The following is a 17,879-nucleotide window of genomic DNA, read 5'->3' on the forward strand; positions in this document are numbered from 1 at the left end:
ACGAACAAGGGATAATACCCAACATAGTTTGTGTGAAGTTCATTTGTTGCCATTCGACCATATTGGGTTCCCAACCGAGTTGATCAACATTTCCATGCAGTACGAAAGGGGTAAGAGAAAAGAGAGAGAAAAAGAAAAGAAAAGAAACATGACTTGGGACCGTACCGTACCGTAGATTTGGTTCTTTGATTGTTGGTTATATTTTTTATTCTCCAGTTTTTAAATATTTTTTTTTTATTTCTATATCTTTTCTTTGTCGCTCAAATGCCACGCAAGAATCCTTCACGAAAAGTGGATATCCGTTGAATGTCTCCCACGACAACCACTTCTATTATTATCAATAATATCCGCAAGTCTGCAACACAGAACTATGACCAGATCCACAACTGCGTGGCCTAAAATTAAGTCTAGTATCTGGAAACCTTCCCGTGTGGAGCGCAAAAGCCCCCCCTTTGCGATCCCTGCTTGAAGGCTTCTTGCGCTTTAACGAGAGACAGCGCTTCAGCTCATTATATATGATTTGGAATCAGGGCAGGGACATGGGATCTCATTGATCCGAGGTAAACATTGCTCAGTCCTTACTCCCGTTCCTGAATTTTGGAGATGATTTCCGATCCTTTCCCAGGGTAGTTAGGGTTACGAGGAAAGCTTGTCCTTTCATTCGCGCCAAGTAAAATCAAGGAGGAGCCGCCGCTCAATTGCGACCCAATTCAAAACTCCTCTCTCTGTCTCCTATTGGGAAATTAATCTCGTCGGGGGTGGCGGTCATGTTCAACAACGCAAGATATGTACTTTCACTAGTGTCGTTCCTCTATACTTTCTTGACCACTCCATTGAACTGCCAACGGTGATCTCCGGCGCGGGATTCTTCGCGGAATAGTCCATTCCTTCGCCTCCTTCAAGCGACCCCCCCGCCTGCCTCCCTCCCTTGAAAACCAACCGTTCGTCCCTCGTCCGCCTTCCCAGGACAGAAGTTGAAGGGAAAGAGTCCAGAAGTCAATGTGGTCACGAGGTTAAATACAGAGCAAGTCATGCCAGGATAATGGTGGAGGATAAGCGATCCGCTTCGTTACCTGGCGCCGTGATGTCAGAGTCTAGCTCAATGATTCACGCCGTTCCTTACGAAGAAACCGTCGCCGCAGAAGCCCCCTTGGCTGTCAGATCTGCTTCGTTGCCTACCCCAGTCGATTACCCATTGTGCTCCGGAAAGAAATCACTTGCAGTTAACGTACAGTCGAGTTATCCCGGAGACCCATCACGCCCTCCACTCTCGTCGCATAGGAATGAACGGCCGCAAACGAAAGACGGAAGGATGCTAGAGCCAGATGCTGCGAAATCAGTCGTCAGCCTGCGCTCATTGCGCTCCATTCCTAACATCGTCGTTAATGACGCTGGATCTCGTCCTAACTCTCGGCCGGGGTCTCGGCCGGGGTCGCGCCCTGGTTCTCGGTGGTCGGAACGTAAATTTAGTGGACTATGGGGCAAGAAGTCTACGGAGTTGGAAAGAGATTCGGACTCGCCACCACCTGTTCCTCCCATAGAAGCTCCCTTCAATGGACTGTCATTGGATATACCCAATACGTCTTTCGACGGCCTTGCGCCACAGTCTATGAGGTTTTCTAAGCGCGGGAGTCTCATTAAGGAGGAAACAAAGCAACGGTTGAGGCAGCTAGACCAAAATGACGACCAGGAAGACACCCAGGAGTCACGAAATAGGCAGGAAGACAACGAGAAGGACCCGACACCTACATCCACTGCTCCAACAGAGCAGAATGGGACGGAGGCGGAACTTTTAGAAGCCCCTGTAAGGCGTTCCAAACTGCCACCATCGCTTCGTGTTAGGCGAAGCGCTATGCCCAGCAGAGTTATTTCCGCAGACGAGGATATGCTGTCGCGTCGGGTCAGGCTAATGTATGAAAAAGGCGATGAGAATGTGACAGACTCGGAAGTAGCGAGAGCCCTAGCTGTGGAGAACGGTGTGCTCTGGGAAGAGGCAGGTCAAACAAGTGAGGCGACTTCTCGCTTTTCAGGCGCCAGTGTGTCTGGCACGGAAACCAAGAGCATAGTGTCCTCAGTTGGTCCTGAGCCTGCTCCGAGCATCAAGAAAGAACCCAATGAGCTAGCTGGCGGAATTGAGTATTGGCACAATATCAAGGCGGGAGACGTGGATAGATATGGTTTTATTCGCTCTCCTACCAGCAACTCCAATGATGGTACGGAGCCCAGTCCGATTCAGCGAGTATCTACGAGTCTGCTCCTCGCCTCAGAAAGCCCCCGTCGGAAACATTCCATTCGACCTCCGTCTGCACTGGGGAGTAACCGTTCATTTGCGGGTCGGTCTCCGAACCGCAAGATTTCTGCCCCAGCAGTCCGCCCTTCGTCGTCGCAGAGCGCATATAGCTCGCCAGTGCGACGGTCAACTTCACGATTTCGTCAAGCGACAAATCATCTTCCTCACAATCGCGACCGCCGATTCAAAGACGAGGCCGCCGACATGCTCACACACCCGGTCGATGCCAACGGAGGAAGTGTCAGCACAGCTGCTAGGCGTGCGGCCAGGAAGAGAGAGTGGCGAAGGGAAGACAAATGGACGAAGATGGCGAGGCCGACAAAGAGTAGCAGAGCTGGCGGTGGCATGACATTCGAGTTTGACACGAAGAGCTCCAAGCTTATTGAACGGACATGGAAAGGCATACCTGACCGATGGAGATCGACTGCCTGGTACGCCTTTCTAGAGGCAAGCGCCAAAAAGCGCAGTGATAGTCCTACGGTGGAGGAGCTCATTGACGCTTACAATGAGTACCAGTTCATATCGTCACCCGACGACGTACAAATCGATATCGATGTCCCAAGGACCATAACTAGCCATATCATGTTTCGTCGGCGGTATCGTGGCGGCCAACGCCTGCTATTCCGCGTGCTGCACGCGATGTCTTTGTATTTCCCAGATACAGGCTATGTTCAGGGCATGGCAGCCCTTGCTGCAACCCTTCTTGCTTACTACGATGAGGAACACGCCTTTATCATGCTCGTCCGTCTATGGCAGCTACGAGGACTGGAGCAGCTATACCGGTCAGGCTTCGAAGGACTGATGGAGGCTCTGGCTGACTTTGAACGGGGGTGGCTGGAGGGAGGAGAGGTCTCCATGAAGCTGAATGAACTCGGAATCCCGCCTACTGCGTACGGTACACGTTGGTATCTCACTCTCTTCAATTACTCTATCCCATTCCCAGCCCAGTTGCGTGTGTGGGATGTCTTTATGCTCCTTGGCGACGCTGAGGATCCAGCTGGCCCAGGCGTGAAGACCGAGGGCCCCGGCGCAAGTGCCTTTGGCAAGGGTTTGGATGTCCTCCATGCAACATCGGCGGCTCTGATTGATGGCATGCGGGAAATTATCCTTGAATCGGACTTTGAGAACGCCATGAAGGTGCTTACCAGCTGGGTTCCAATAAAGGACGTTGAATTATTCATGCGTGTCGCAAAGGCAGAATGGAAAGTCCACCGTCGTAAAAAGGCCCTTGTCTAAGGCAGGGCTTGAAACATTCAAGGTTTCGATGATGTTGTGACGTGACGTGTGATGTGATGACATGGTAGAAATGCCTTCTACCTTCCATATATTATTTTACGGCCCTCCATTATAATACATAATTATCTCGAGGCTATACCAGCTTCGAAACCATTGATGGACGATTGAACTCGCATGATTATTATGATCTCGGACAAAAGTCAACCTTCTTTTGCCCACGAACGCCTTCTTACCCTAATACAGTTTCACATCACGAACTCAGCACGACTTTCAAGTCGTACGAATCTACACCAGGGACCGGATGCACATACTATACAGCTAAACACAAGACATGGACCATCTTTTACACCTCCAACACGGGACTCACTCCATCACACTACGCCCCTAATATATTCTCTCCCTCGAGTCCCGTCCCGGTCCCTTTCCCTAATACAACAAAGCCCGTCAAAAAACTTAATCTAGTATACCGCGAGACTCTACATTCAAATCAACACATCATCCGTCACGCGACCCAGAACACTCCTTCACGGTCGATCAATCGACCCTTGTTTGTCTCTCGCTCATTTGAACCCACAACTCAAACCAACACCAAGACCCTCGTCTTCGGTGACACACACAACTCGTTCCCACACTGCGAATTTCATTATCAGTACTACTCGTTTGCAAGCCTCATTTTGTCATTATGTTATCATCTTCACATTACATTCCCTGCACAGCACGTACTTGTCCCACCATTCGTTGTTTGTCTGTTTTCTCAATTGATGTCTGTATCTGTCCTTCTCTGTCTCTCTGTGTCTGTCTATCTTTTCTTTTTCTTTTCTTTTTGTCCTATATATCAAAGTCACAGCAAGAAGAACACTGTTATCCCTGATACCCCTTCCCTTTTGTCTCCTACGGTGTGTGTCTAAACAATTCTATATCTATTTGACTGTGTATCTATTCTTCTCTTTTGTTGCCCGAATCGAGGGGATTAAAAGGGAAAAATATGAAAATATAACATGACCAGTTTTGCATACAGAAGAGGGTGGGGAGCTAGGAAACTAGTATTAAGTAGTGTCACCCTGAGGTACGGAGTAGAGTAGTATGTATTTGTAAAAAACGCTTGGGCCTTATGGACGTTTCAGGAATTTATTACATAAACATTTAGAGACTTCGGTTCTAGAAGGATTCTAGAAAGGCCAATTCTGTGTTTGATATCGTTGATTGATTTATTTCTTTATTTCTTGCTTTCTTGAGCATCTAGCACCGCACGTCAAGCGCTGGTAACTGATCCAGTAAATACAGGAGATAATATGTCATATGTAGATAGATGCCTTCCGCGAGCCAGTCGGGAGGGGTGATTGATATACATGTGGGACCACTGTAGAAGGTGGGATGGATTGGTGGAGGACAAAGAGAATATCAAGGAGAGTCGGGTTCTGAGAGAGGGGGAGCTGATTGAAAACAAGAACATGCTTTTGGTAGGCTGCTTCGTAAAGTCATCTATTTCGTCGACCAATAAATTGCTCTGAGGGACGACATGGTCGTTCATGTATAGAATAGACAATTGTTTGTGCAACCCCACAGGTGATTACCTTGGGGGCGCAGCACCATGGTCACCGGGCCGGGTGGGTGCCCGAGCTATCCCTGAAGTCGGAGAGGGCCCGGGACTGCTGTCCAAATCCGAGTCAGGGGGCGCAGTCCCGATACTGGAAGAATACTGTGGTTGGGACGCTGCAGGTGGGTACTGCACGCTACTCTCCGTTGGAGCCGCCTCGCCCCGACGTTCTGGAGCGTCCACTCGGTTATAGTCTTTCCTTAAACCCGAGTCTTCTGTGGGAGGCATCACACTCTGCGCATGATGAGCTGGGCTCGCAGCTCGGCTACCGCGTTCAAAACCTGACTGTTGTAGGCCACGGGGCTCATACATGGCGGATGCGCCGCTGTGCTGACGGCTATGAACCGAAACGTCGGCATGCGGAACCGGGGAGCTTGGTCGGGAGACTTGATAAGTACCGGGAATTGTTTCAGAAGGGCGTGATGACGGGAAAGGAGCCGGCTGGTGAGGACCGGTAGCTTTTCTTTTCCGTCCCGGGGGGCTTATATTCTCTGGGCGACGAGAAACTTGCGATGCGAAGGGCGATTCTTGTCGGATCCTTCCAGAGGGCGTATTCGGGTGGGACTGATTTGGAGGGACCCAGTGATGAAAATACAGGGATGGAGATTGACGGTGGTGGCTATCCGGCTTGCTCCCTCCATGTTGAACATGTGGGATAGATGACCCCGGAGCATAATGAACATTGCTCAAGTTGATCGGAGGTTGCTGCTGAGTTAGCGGTTCACCAGGGTTGGGTCGGGGCATAGGCGGACCCCGGGGATCAGCTGGTCCATTGGGTAATGGAGACCGGCCGAGTGGCTGCGGAGCGGGTGATGGCCCGGAAGGAGGAAGAGGTTGTGATAAGAGGATCCCCGGGGGAGGTATGACATGTTGCGGTGGTGGAGCCGCATAAGGGCCAGGAGGAATGGAGCGAGACTCTCCGCGGGCGTGCAAGCTGCGCCGATGGGATGAATGAGATAGAGCCGGTGCCGAAGGTGGTGGCGCACGGGGACCGGCAGGCGCCTGTGTCATATGTTGTTGGGCCCATTCTATGACTGATTGGGGGACGCCATTCTGGCTGATGCCCGCGAAGATGAGCGGAATCATATGAGGAGGTACGCCGGCTTGCAGGGAATCTCGAAGCATACTCTGTTCGATCTTCCGCTGCTCTAGACGCAGCGATTCCTGGTGGGTCCGTTCTTCCTCTTGCCTTCTCCGGTCTTCCTCCGCCTTCGCATGCCAGTACTGGCTAGTATCATCGGCGCTCTGCCGTTGCGCCGCAGGGCGCGGCAGCGATTGATTCACAGAATTCATGGAAGAGAAGCCAACATCCGGCGGCGGCAATGCCAGAGTCGAGGGAGGTGGCAAGCCACCACGAGAAGATTCCATAGAGTGGTCCACGGAGGGTCTCTTGGATGTTACAATGGCCGCGGCGGGATCAGGTGCGGAGGGCGGAGAGGACCGAGGAGTTGGAATAGACTGACGAACGATAGCGTAGTCATGAGAGCCTTTGATCCCGTTCTGAGAAGACGGCTTCAATGTGAGTAGCATACTCAATTAGGATCGGAGGGATGTCCGAGCAAAGACAGGTCCAAGGAACAGTGATGATCCACGGTGGAGAAGGTGTTATATAATACATAGAGAGTAGCACAGAGAGACCGGGTTTACAGCCCCATTGCGCAATTAATGCATGAGGAGTAGGAAGAGCGATGCGGAGACGGAAGAGCAGTCGTAGTATACCAAAGGCATATCGGAAAGGCAAAAGAAAGGGAGGGGATGTGAAAGAGCAGAATGGGGCAGTACAAGTAGTAGAGGTCGAGGACCCAGAAGGAGGTGATCAACCATGTTAATGATAAAAAAAAAAAAGGAAAGAAAAGAAAAGAAAAAGAATAATAACTTACAACCCCCGGATCTCCCAAAGAGGGAAGCGCCCCAAAAGAGGAAAACAGCCACTTACCAGAACAGGACAAGTGTCCGCAAGGCACTAACTCGAAGAGGAAAGAGCAGGAGTGCCTCAGGAGCGTAAAGTGTCTGCCTGAAGCGAGGATTTGCCGAATTCATCGAGCACAGATTCGATACTAAACTGATATGGACAGGAATCTATATATGCAGGAAGCTTAGATGGAGGTAGATACGTGTCCCAAAGCGGATAACACCCTTGTCCCAAAGAGTGAACGAAGTGGATCAGCGGACTGGCGCCGGCCACTAGAGCATCATTGCGTAGGACTGGCGCTGTTGATGACGACGAGTCCAGGCGTTCTTATCGCCAATCGAATGGCTTCGGGCCAAATTCTCCGAGCAAAGCAAGCAAGTAAGCAATGCATACCATCTATCGATTTCTGGGCGGGTCGGTCCGACAGACATGATAGATATAACCGGTACCTGTTGTGTCTTGTCCAATGTCTAGTACTAGACATCTACCTATCCATTCAAGGAACGATATATCGGTATACGAGCAAGTAAGACATCCGACTGCTATTCCGGGATTGACTGATGAGACACACGGGACAATTTTATTTTCCGCACAGACTGAGAATCAAAAGTCAAACGAAGTCCCAATTAAAAAAAATATTGATGCCTTGAGCATCGGGGCCGAGAAAAGAAGAAAAAAGTGGAGCGGCCAGTTCGTTTGCAAGTGCTCGATTCGGCTTAACCTGGAAGGTAATCTATTCACAATGGCTAATAAGAAAACTCCCTCAGCTCGTTTCTCAATCCGACTGGACTCCCCATTCCACGGCGAGAAAAACAACTATTGGAAGGAGTGGATTGCCGAACAGACGGAAGTTATTTTTTGTTACCTATTATTTATCTAATTTGAGTATATTTGTTTTGTTTTGGTTGAACCAATCCCGCCTCGGCATGCCTGAAACGGGAGGTGCTGTCGAAAACAAGGTGTATGTCGGTACCGACATACATGCATACTACCTATCAAGACGGGGAGTAGGAAACTATTAACTTAGTATAATGAATGTCATTAAACGAGTACTACGTAATGGGGAACGCCCCCCTCCTCTTCCCAGCTGTATATTAAACGACAGTCCCTTCCCGGGGATTCGTTTCATATAGATGTTCCAACGCTACCTTCTCCCCTCGTTTCCCCTCCGCATCCAGTAACCCTAATGATTATCCTTATGTACTTTGCAAGATGCGTGGGATCTCACGGTGGTTCGCTCATAGATTAGGCTTTCCTCTCATTTTAATTGGCAATTTCTTGCTACACGTCTACTTCCGTTGGGACCTATTCCCAATCCCAATTTTTTCTTCTTCCAAGTTTCTCTATGTCATAGATTCAACCTTTTCGTAACATCTCAGGGGCACAAAGAACAATGCGGCAACCAAGGCCGAGATGTTTTAATAAATGTATATACTGGAATTCAAATGCCGCTAAACAAAAATCACTTCTAGCGCGGGGGTATATCACAACGGTCAGGCAGCGCAACGATCATCGCGTCAACTGTCACGATCGAACCGACTCAACACCTCGGGAGGCACAGTAGGAATGTACTTGCGTGCTCGTTCCCGGTTGGTGCCACCCCATCCGGCCCCGTAACTGATCAACATGTCGGTACTGGTAGGTAATGAGAAGGGAAGGGTGAGGGATGGGTCCAAGAAAATCCCGTTCGCCCCATTTCGTTCATCCATACGCGGTGATGTCATGAAAGACTTTGGAGATGCGGCGGAGGCATGTTCATCAGGTGGATCTTGTCGAGGAGTCCGTGGCCGCCCCTCCGTTTGCCCTGCCTCTGGCTCCGCCGTTTGCTCTTTGCCCCCTTGAAGTTTGGCTTGTTCTCGGAACAGCAGGTCAGGATCGCGTTGCAGCTCAATCAGAAATTTCATCGCTGGCTTCGTGAGACCCTTCTCTCCTACCTCAGGCCGATAAGATTTAACCGCGTGAAGAAGCTGGGCTGGCGTCAGTTGCTGTAACTGAAGCAAAGTGGTGACAAGGGACTCGAAATCGTCCCCTAAAGAGGAGAAGCACTGCAGCCATTGTAATAGCTGGATAACCGGAGCCAGATGTCTGCGGGCGGCGTCCATAGTGCTTTCGCCAGTACTAGTCATAGACCCATTCTCATAATGTTCAGGCTGTCGGTTATTGTTACGTGCCCAGTCCTCCAAGGTAGATACGTTCATACGAATCTGCATAGCTTTGGTCCGGGCTAAGTAGCGTTTGGTGGTCATAATGCGATTGAAGATCTCCGCTCCCAGCCAGTACAGTAGCTGTGAGAGGATTTGAGTGATAATGACAGAGTGGACATCGTAGAGATCTAGCACGAACAGTGTAGAGGATAGCAGGGAAGTGATATTGCGCGGTGAAACCTGTGCTCGTCGCCGCGGGGATGGTGGCCTGAAGCGCTTTTCGGCGGGCTCGGGGGCTTTGGCCTTGGACTTGGAGCGGAAAAGCTTCCACTCGTTTTGGAAGTGAACATCCTCTAGTCCAGGGATGGTCTCGTGGTCGAGCATCGCCTCGTCTAGTACCTTATTCATTCGGCGCTCGGCGTCCCGAATGATTAAGATAAATATCTCATTTATAAGTTCCGCCAGGTGCAATTGGAACTCCACAGTCGCCTCCACGAGACCCCCATCCTTTTTCAGGTAATGTAAGAGCAAGGTGGCGTTCGACATCCAGAACGCCAATATAGTCATGTCCCATTGATGACGTTCAACAACATCGTTGATCTTATCCGTCGCCGAGACGAGTAGCTTCGCGAGTAATTCAGGGCTAGCATGGTAATGTGCGTACCGGGCACTGAGGAAAAGGAGGTTAGCGGGGACTGGCTTCTGCGACACAGATCGCTGCGGAGTCATGTTGGTGATGATTATGTCTAGGATCCTCTCTAGTTCGCTCTCCTGGAAGACGAACATTTGGTCGTTCAGGCATCGATCCCAGACAAATTCCTGTTGTTCTTCTTCCAGCTCTTCCTCATCGAGTGCCTGCTAGACAGTTCAGAATCAGCTCCTTCATATGTAGGTAAAGCTATACACTTACATCATATTTCTCATCGAGCCCCAGGCTCGATAGATCAACTTCCAGATTAATAGCACTCTCTTCCATCATCATCCTTCTTTTCATTTCAGTCTCCGCAAGTTCCTCCTCGAACCGCCCGTGCGCCAAACCAGCGTCGTAAAAATCATCTTCAATCACAGTAGGACCAAAATGATAGCCATTCTCATGCAGGTATTCCGAAATCTCGCTTCCCGGCTGCGCGAAATCAAACGCAGTGCCCCCAGACGAGGACTTGATATCCGGCGACGCTCCGTGGTCGAGAAGAATCTTCGCAATCGTCTTGTGTCTGTTTGTCATGGCCCACATCAAGGCGCTCCATTGATTGCGATCCTGCTGGTCAACATTGGCACCTGCGTTTAAAAGGGCTGAAACTACGTCTTGGTGCCCCTGGATCCAGTCAGCCGCGGTAATCGCAATGAATAAACAGCAGAAACGAGGGAATGGATTACATACAAAGCAACTGGCATATATTAACGGCACGGTCCCCTCCTCATCTGGCAGGTTCACATCCACATAATCTTTCGCTTTGCCCTGTACCAATTTGCGCACACGTTCTACATCGCCGTTGCTCGCAGCCATGTTCAAACTTCGTTGTAAAATATCCTTCTTTTCTGTCGCCGATAGCTTTTCGTCCATTGCGATTGATTCTTCATCCGCTCCCAGTGAATCTACTTCCCGATGAGCCGCCTGCGCAGCGAGCATCTCCATCAGCCGGGCATCGCTATCCTCCAGCCGAGCCGTGGTAGTCGACTCATTATCGTCATCCACCGCAGCCGCAAGGCCCCGTCCATACTGGGCCTGTAAACTATGTTCGTCATCATGCGAGTGATCGTCCAGGGCGAGACTGAAGCTCAACGGTTTCGCGGCCACAGGCGTCGTGAGAAACTGGGATTGGCCTAGGGTGAGAAGGGACCGAGGTCAGCATTCTTTCGTCTTCAAGTCTTTTGGCTTGAGCACGACAGAGTAACGCGATACTCTTTGTATATAAAGTTGGGGGAAGTGTCCGTGGTCTCGGGAACTATCTTTAGTTCCTGCAGCCTACGCGACCGTACAGCGGGGAAGAAGTTGCGAACCTTGCCAACCATCATACATCTCAGTCTCGGGTTGAATCACGGGAAAGGAACGACGGTCGTCCAAAGACTTGGGTAAATCATCCGGAAGCTCTTGAGAAAGTTGCTTCTTGTGAGTGTGAACCAGGTCAGGATCACTACCGTTGCGGTCGAGCTCGTCCGAAGCCCCGCGGAGGGAAGCGGTCGAATCCATAATGACGGAGAATCAAGCCAGCTTCAAGAACCAACAAAGAGCAAAAGGGACCGTGAAAGGGGTACTAGCTCCATGGAGGAGAAGAGAATGGTAGCAATGGAGGATATTGTCCTCTTCCTTTTTTAGGACGAGAGAAGGACTGAATGGGTTCGGGAGGCGTAGAGTGGACGGCCAAGGAGATTGGGATGTTCCTGGCCGAGGACTGACTACGTAGATCAACACGGCCAGTCATGCAGCTTTCTGGAATGCCTGATTTCCCAGACATCTCCACCCGGAGTTGTCTCCGGCGCCATGTTTTAGATAGATGGGCAACGTTTGATTTATATAGATGAAATAAGAACCATAATTCAAAACAAAAGGCGCTTGACGCTCATGCTTTCGACCCATTGGATCCCATATCAACAACGCTAATGCTCGCAGAAGTTACTTCAGGCCCGAACCAATATCAGATCAAATACTCATATAACAACAATCCCCCAAGGTTTTAACGACCAAAACAGCACAAAAATGAAAAATGAAAAATAAAAAGACAGGCAGACAGGCAGACAGGCAGACCGATGCAAGTATATAATGTACATGTGTTCGCAGTTCATGATCACAAATAACAAAGTCGTTAACAAATATCAATCGCACAAAGCAAAAGGCTCGGGTATTATGAATGGGTATTATATCGGGTATACTTCGAAGGGATCAAATGTGACGTCTGGTTTCTCCCGTTTCATCTAATCTCGTGAATTCTTGCCGGGCAATGATGATCGATTACTCAAGCTGCTTGCTATGAGTTTGGATTTCTTCTTCCGAGAGCGATGCAATCCAAAGACAGCGTTCGATAATGCCCTGCACCGGCGCGAATGTGTACTTAGTACTAGCATCAATCAAGCGAAGAAGACTTTTCACTATCTTGGCGGTCGTGCGGTAGCGTTCGAAGTTGATCAAAGGCTCTCCGCCATGGGCTGCAACCTGTGCCGGCTTCTGAGAATTGTATGTAAGGTCATGTACATACAAACCTATTCTCCGATTAATCTTCGTTCTCAGACTATCTGTGGGCTAAAAAATGGAACTTACCAACAAAGGGAATGCAGCCCTCTTGTACATTTGCTGTTTCCATTTCGACACGAAGGTCATGGAAATTCCGCACTGGCTGGATAAGCACTTCCATATCTTTCAAGAGACCTCTATCTTCAGATGGCACAAGTCCCCAAGTTTTTTGAAGCCGAGAGCAGTCCGTAGAAGATAGCGCAATAGCAATCTGAAGCATGGTCGCATAATTACACATGCGTCTGGCATGTGCAGCCGTATGGATGAACTTGGTTATAGTGCGAGCCCGCTCATGGATATTGCGTGTGAGAACGATTTCAGAGAGAATCCATTTCACCATTAAGTTGAAACGTCCCACCACAAGATCGATGCCCCGGCGCTCTTCTTCCATGAGAAATTGCACCCAGCTCACCGACGAGGGAGATCCGCTACTCCATCTCATGTCAACAAGATCCTTCCAGTCGATTTCACTAAGTGCAGCCATTTCTATTATCGTCAACTGTTGGGCGAGAGTTTGAGATTCACAAGAGAGGATGAAAGGCACATGGTCAGGTCCGGGATACTGATGTTGACGGTCCCATTCTGACCGAGAAAGAACATCGCTGGAGACGTGTTGTGTATCTATTGCTCGAACGTGCACTGGCTCGATGTTTCGACTAGGAGATGGATCTGGTGTCAAGGGTGGGGCCTGGAAAAGAGCAGGATTCAAGGGGGATGCACAAGAGGCCACAGATCGATGTTGTATGGTCATTGGAGGAGTGGGCGGGTGCGCGAGAGGATGGCGTGGTATACCTAACGACGATCGGCTCATGCTGTCAGTATACAATGAAAGCCGTTGATCGACCGCCTCGTGGGAATCGATTAAGTCAGCTGAATCTTCAGAAAGGCCAGAGAGACGGTGACTGAAGCCGTGAGGCGCCGGGAATGTTGACCCTCGTGGAATGCGCTTAATACTCTCGCTCTCCTTGACGATATCGAAGGAAGGGTGGGATGATTCTGTATCCCATGTGTATTTACTTGAAGCATCACTCGGCTGGACTCGACCAGGCGCAGCTTGATGTGAACTGGTTCGGCTCTGACTAGGCTTTTTCATTGATTCATCGCTCAGTCCACGCTCAAGAAGAGGTATAGAGCTGTACGAGTCTTCCGACTCTGCGAGAGACTCGGAATAAGGTCTGCGAGGAACACTGCGCCCTCGAAAGTGCGAATAAGTCGAACTTTCGCTGGCCAAGGTTTGGCGTCTATGGACCCCAGCGTCCCATACCGCGCGAGTATGAGTGTCGTAGAACTCTTGTTCACGTGCACTACCTTGAACCTGGGTGCTTTGCTGTGGCTCGGCAGCAGTGTCAGTGGACCCTCCTGTCCATTTGCCTTCAAGCTTCATCAATGCTGACTCGACTCCCCCGTCGTCGTCGTCTGGGATTTGCGCAAACTGCGCGATGGCTGCCTCAAATGACCGCCTTAGGTCCTGTGATGAATGTGTTTGTAGAAGGGAGAATCGGGGGTTAGGAGGAATTAAATGGGTTAGAGGCCTGGAATGGACATCCGTTGTGTAAGTGGCTCCGCTACCAGCGGTAGAACTTCGGTAGGTGGTATTTGACATAAAAGACGCTGGATGTGAGCGTAATGGACTGCCAAGGCCATCTCGCATCTGACGTAGATCTCCACCAGGCCGTCTGCGAAGTGTCGGACCAGCCGGTTTCTCAAGATTTCCCTGCGAGCCTTGGTCTAGACTCGGAAGATCTGGCTCGGCGACCACTGCTAGACGCTGTCTTGATATTCCGCTCTGGAAAGAAGCATACTTGCGAAGACGAAGTGATGGTGACGTCCTTTTCCAGGATGTCGATCCACGCCCTACAGAGCTAGATCTTTGTGATGCAAAGAGGCCTGGCGGACGGAGAGACTGGGAGGCTCTGCTTAACGATCTAGAGTCCATGTCGTCAAAATATATGGGCAACGTATATTGATCGCCGGCAACTGTTGATCTTTGGGATTGAGGATAGAAAGAAGCAGCTCTCGGGGTAGTGGTTGAATTCTCTCCGTTCAGAAAGCCAGGGGGTTGTTCCAGACCAACGGCGCCCGACATGAGAGGACTTCTCAGACCAGTGTCATCAACGATGACGATAGATTTACTGCCACCCGTTAATACGCTTTTAGCTCGACCTTGGTCAGGCCGAAGGACCGGGTGGTCAAGTTCATCGACATCTACGCCGGCGAGCCAGGATCTTCTGGACCGCAGAGTACCCGCCTCCTGAACTGGATCAACTTCTTTGGCATCGGCATACCCAGCAAGGGCACGGTGATACTGCTGCAACGACCTATCACACAGGATATCGATTCTCGTCGGTTTCTTGGCCGCGGTCGCTGCCTTTCTGTCTCGGTAGTAATCCGAACCAAACGCGACATTTGTTGGCATAGCTGACGTTTTGCCTCGAGTTGACAGGGCGAAGGGCCCGTTAGTGTTCCGCGTAGAGGTACCTTGGCCCCCATTTCTGCCATTCAGAGCACGGCGAATCGACCCAATGATCGTCTTAACGCCAGAACTCGAAGTAGCAGGCTTGGTTGTCTCCTCAGGTTGGCTTCGCCGGTCCGTGCCAGAAGACGACGGCAGAGGGGGGGACGGCGGGGCCATCATTGTCATATACGACTCAGCCGGAGCATATAGCTCACCGCGTATTAAGCTACCGAGGTTCAAGGTATCCGGGGCTGAGAGGTTCCCTTGGGAGTCGAGCTTGAGCAAAGATAAAGGCGCTCTGCCGTCCCGCGCAGAATCTGAGAAGCTACCACTTCGCTTATGTGCATGGCTATGGAAGGGAAAGCGCCTCGATGTGACTGGGGAAGAAGTAGGGGGATCCTGCAGGGACCCCACTGGTTTCAAAGGCGCAAGAGGCACTGGATGTGGGCCCTTGGTGTCCATGATTGCCATCGAGAGGCGTTTGGGAGATTTAGGTGGTAGCGAACACGACGTTGCGTGAATACTCCGGTCACTGTCCGCCGAAACTGGCATACTCTTGGCTGTAGCTGATGAATCATTCCGCACATGTGGTGGCCGAGGCCGGCCTTCACGGTCCTGGCCACTTGTAGTACGCACCATTCTCAGTTGGCTTTCAGCACAGCTTGTCGCTAGCTGTTCATCACCTCCCGGAACAATGAGGTAGTCAGGGGTGTGATATGCGATGTGTTGGTCCTGAAAATCCCAGTAGGCAGAACATCTTCCATACCAGCATCGTTTGAGGTCGATGAGAATCTTTAAATCACTCGTTCCACCACCTTCTCGAGCCTTGACATTATCATACATACGATTGATCGTTTCACAGAAACGAACCCTAAGGTCATAGTCGGGAATGAAATCATCGACAAAGTAATTCAAGATCCAATGTCGAAGAGCTGCAAACGTGCGAATACGAATGATTCTCCCATCGTCTTGCAGGCGGTTAATCGCCCATTGCAGACGTGCAAGCAAAAGAGCGAGGAGAGAGCTGGCGGAAAGATAGGAACGAAAGGTGAGGAAGAAATCCGAAACCAATTCATAATCCATGAAAGATTCGGACGATATCTGGGCGACGATGCGGGCCGGGGTAGCAGCGCTGATATCCTTGGTACGAGGAACATACCGAACCACCGTATCATCATCCATCTGCAAAACCAAATTCTCGAAGATGGACGGCTCAATGGGCTCCTTTAGCTCGTATAAAATTGGTTTGTCGGTGGCAGTAGAGCCCCGGGTTAACTCTATAGCAGGTGTTCCCGAGAACATTGAGGCGGCAAAGGACGGCCTATCTGGTTGGCTAAAATAAACATCAGAGATCGGGCCAGGGTTCATACTTTCCCGCAAGAAGCGCGCGGCGAGAAAGTTGTCGGATAATGAGGCCCTCGAGTATATAGAATTGTACAGGGGAGTGCTTCCATCGGCACCATAATAGGAAAAGTCCCAGCCGTAATGAGGTATGGAGGTCCCCAGGGTTGGGCGTAAAGATCCATCTGCAGACTTGGGTCGGTCCTCCGGTCGATCAATGAAGATACGGAATTCCCCGTTGGCTCCTGCACGAAAGGTTGATCCCTGCTCCGAGATTGTTGAAAAAGAGCGCGCTCTGGGACGCGGACGGCGGAGGGAACGATATGGTCCAGATCGCGTCGATTCTGTTTTGATCGACTGACCGTCGTCGCACGTTTCTTCAGGTATGAGTTCCGGGCGCAGCTCCGAGAGCTGCGAATTGGACCACCGCGAAGGTTCGTCCACTCCATGAGCATCGAGTCCGCGCGAGTGGACGTGCTCGCCTTTAGATTGGTCGACGGACGGAGCAAAGGGCTGCGGACGAGGTTCCTTGAGAGACTGGTTACGAATCGGTCTAATAGGTAAGCGCACTAGTTAGTTTTCTGTTCAGTCTGTAACACCTGTCGCACGGGTCCTGGCGAATTACAACCTGGCCTTACCTCAGGAAAATCTTTCCATTCTGACCAACATTTCCAACCGTGAAATGGTTCGGTTCCCTCGCTGCTGCAGGCGTATCACGTGGAGAGGCCGGGGCGTCAAGTCGTTTAGAGGAACGCTTCCGAAGCAATTCATGGCTATCCTTCACCCGTAGAAACGAGGTTGCTATTCTCTCCCTTGCTGTCTTCGAGCCCACTTTTGTTTTCTCACCCACGTTCTTTCCCTGTGCCACTGTGTGGGCGCGTCGCAAAGTGCATGTCGCATTCTTGTCCTCCAGACTGCTCTGCGTATTCGAACCGAAGTTACGTTCGAGTAAAGCTGTTATCGATTTGCCTTGTGCATGACCAGGTTTCCCACCGGGCGACTCGACGAGCGACGTATTCAGCTCCATGTCGGATAAGGTAGTGTACCCAGCACACGCCGCTTCTCACCAAGGACCAGACGAGCGCCCCTCCCCTTACGGATGGCAAATATAGAACCTTTCATCCACCGAGTCGAAAAAATTCTAGATAGTATAAGAGAGCATTAACAGCCTCAGCCGGGATCGCAGTCCGTTCTTGTGACACGACATGACCAGACTCGGTACGATTGGAAAGATCAAACGTTCGTGTACAGGCGACGGGACATGGGGGGGATTTTTCTTTTCTTTGCTGTGTCGTAGGGAAGATGGTAGTAGATATTCGGAAAACAACCAGAAAAGGAAAAAGGTAGGAGAAGAGAGAGAAATCGAACGAATGTAAGTACCGTGAAGAGGAAGGAATAATATCAGTAGGAAAAGTACCAGTAAGAACGACGTAAACAGTGATCATTAAAAAAAGAACGGGATGAAAAGAGTGGAGGAGGCGCGGCGCGGTGGAGTTGGAGAGAGGGAAAAGAGGCCTAAGGTACAGATTTAGTGACCACTAACCAGTGAAAAACTACCGTACTCCGTACTAAAAAGAGTTCCAACAGAGCGGAACCATCCACTGCAGCCGAGAGGAACCATCCAGCAAGTAGTCCGGTTGGAAAACTTGGTACATACACACACGCGGTCGTACAC

The 17,879-nt window shown here is 50.5% G+C and overlaps 4 protein-coding genes across 4 annotated transcripts; 1 reads left to right on the forward strand and 3 right to left on the reverse strand.

The window, feature by feature from the left end:
- Positions 1 to 1,042: 1,042 nt before the first annotated feature.
- F9C07_754 (putative TBC domain protein) lies at positions 1,043 to 3,526 on the forward strand (the record flags this gene model as incomplete). The annotated part of the gene is made up of 1 exon (XM_041284229.2): positions 1,043 to 3,526. One exon carries the CDS (start codon positions 1,043 to 1,045, stop codon positions 3,524 to 3,526), a length of 2,484 nt encoding a protein of 827 aa, XP_041141160.2.
- Positions 3,527 to 5,096: 1,570 nt separating this feature from the next.
- On the reverse strand, positions 5,097 to 6,653 carry F9C07_755 (uncharacterized protein; the record flags this gene model as incomplete). Its single annotated transcript, XM_041284225.1, has 1 exon — positions 5,097 to 6,653. The coding sequence occupies one exon, from the start codon at positions 6,651 to 6,653 to the stop codon at positions 5,097 to 5,099; it is 1,557 nt and encodes a 518-aa protein (XP_041141159.1).
- A 1,580-nt stretch (positions 6,654 to 8,233) lies between these two features.
- On the reverse strand, positions 8,234 to 11,749 carry F9C07_1049740 (uncharacterized protein). The gene is made up of 4 exons (XM_041288631.2): positions 11,181 to 11,749; positions 10,561 to 11,003; positions 10,090 to 10,494; positions 8,234 to 10,034 (listed from the first exon to the last, which is right to left on the reverse strand). Exons 1-4 carry the CDS (start codon positions 11,368 to 11,370, stop codon positions 8,553 to 8,555), a joined length of 2,520 nt encoding a protein of 839 aa, XP_041141158.1. The 5' UTR covers positions 11,371 to 11,749; the 3' UTR covers positions 8,234 to 8,552.
- A 380-nt stretch (positions 11,750 to 12,129) lies between these two features.
- F9C07_757 (putative guanine nucleotide exchange factor) lies at positions 12,130 to 17,231 on the reverse strand (the record flags this gene model as incomplete). The annotated part of the gene is made up of 3 exons (XM_041288630.1): positions 12,130 to 12,377; positions 12,436 to 16,757; positions 16,843 to 17,231. The coding sequence occupies 3 exons, from the start codon at positions 17,229 to 17,231 to the stop codon at positions 12,130 to 12,132; spliced, it is 4,959 nt and encodes a 1,652-aa protein (XP_041141157.1).
- Between the last annotated feature and the right edge of the window lie 648 nt (positions 17,232 to 17,879).

The sequence above is a fragment of the Aspergillus flavus genome, chromosome 1 (genome assembly GCF_009017415.1).
Source record: "Aspergillus flavus chromosome 1, complete sequence".
In the NCBI taxonomy this organism is placed as follows: domain Eukaryota; kingdom Fungi; phylum Ascomycota; class Eurotiomycetes; order Eurotiales; family Aspergillaceae; genus Aspergillus; species Aspergillus flavus.

Bases quoted from the DNA above. Each gene is read 5' to 3' on its own strand.
- F9C07_1049740 (XM_041288631.2), bottom strand. From the start codon at position 11,370: ATGGATTCGACCGCTTCCCTCCGCGGGGCTTCGGACGAGCTCGACCGC. The intron at 11,004-11,180 runs GTTCGCAACTTC...TTCTCACCCTAG, and splicing joins GATGTATGATGGTTGGCAAG to GCCAATCCCAGTTTCTCACG. The intron at 10,035-10,089 runs GTAAGTGTATAG...ACTGTCTAGCAG, and splicing joins GGCTCGATGAGAAATATGAT to GCACTCGATGAGGAAGAGCT.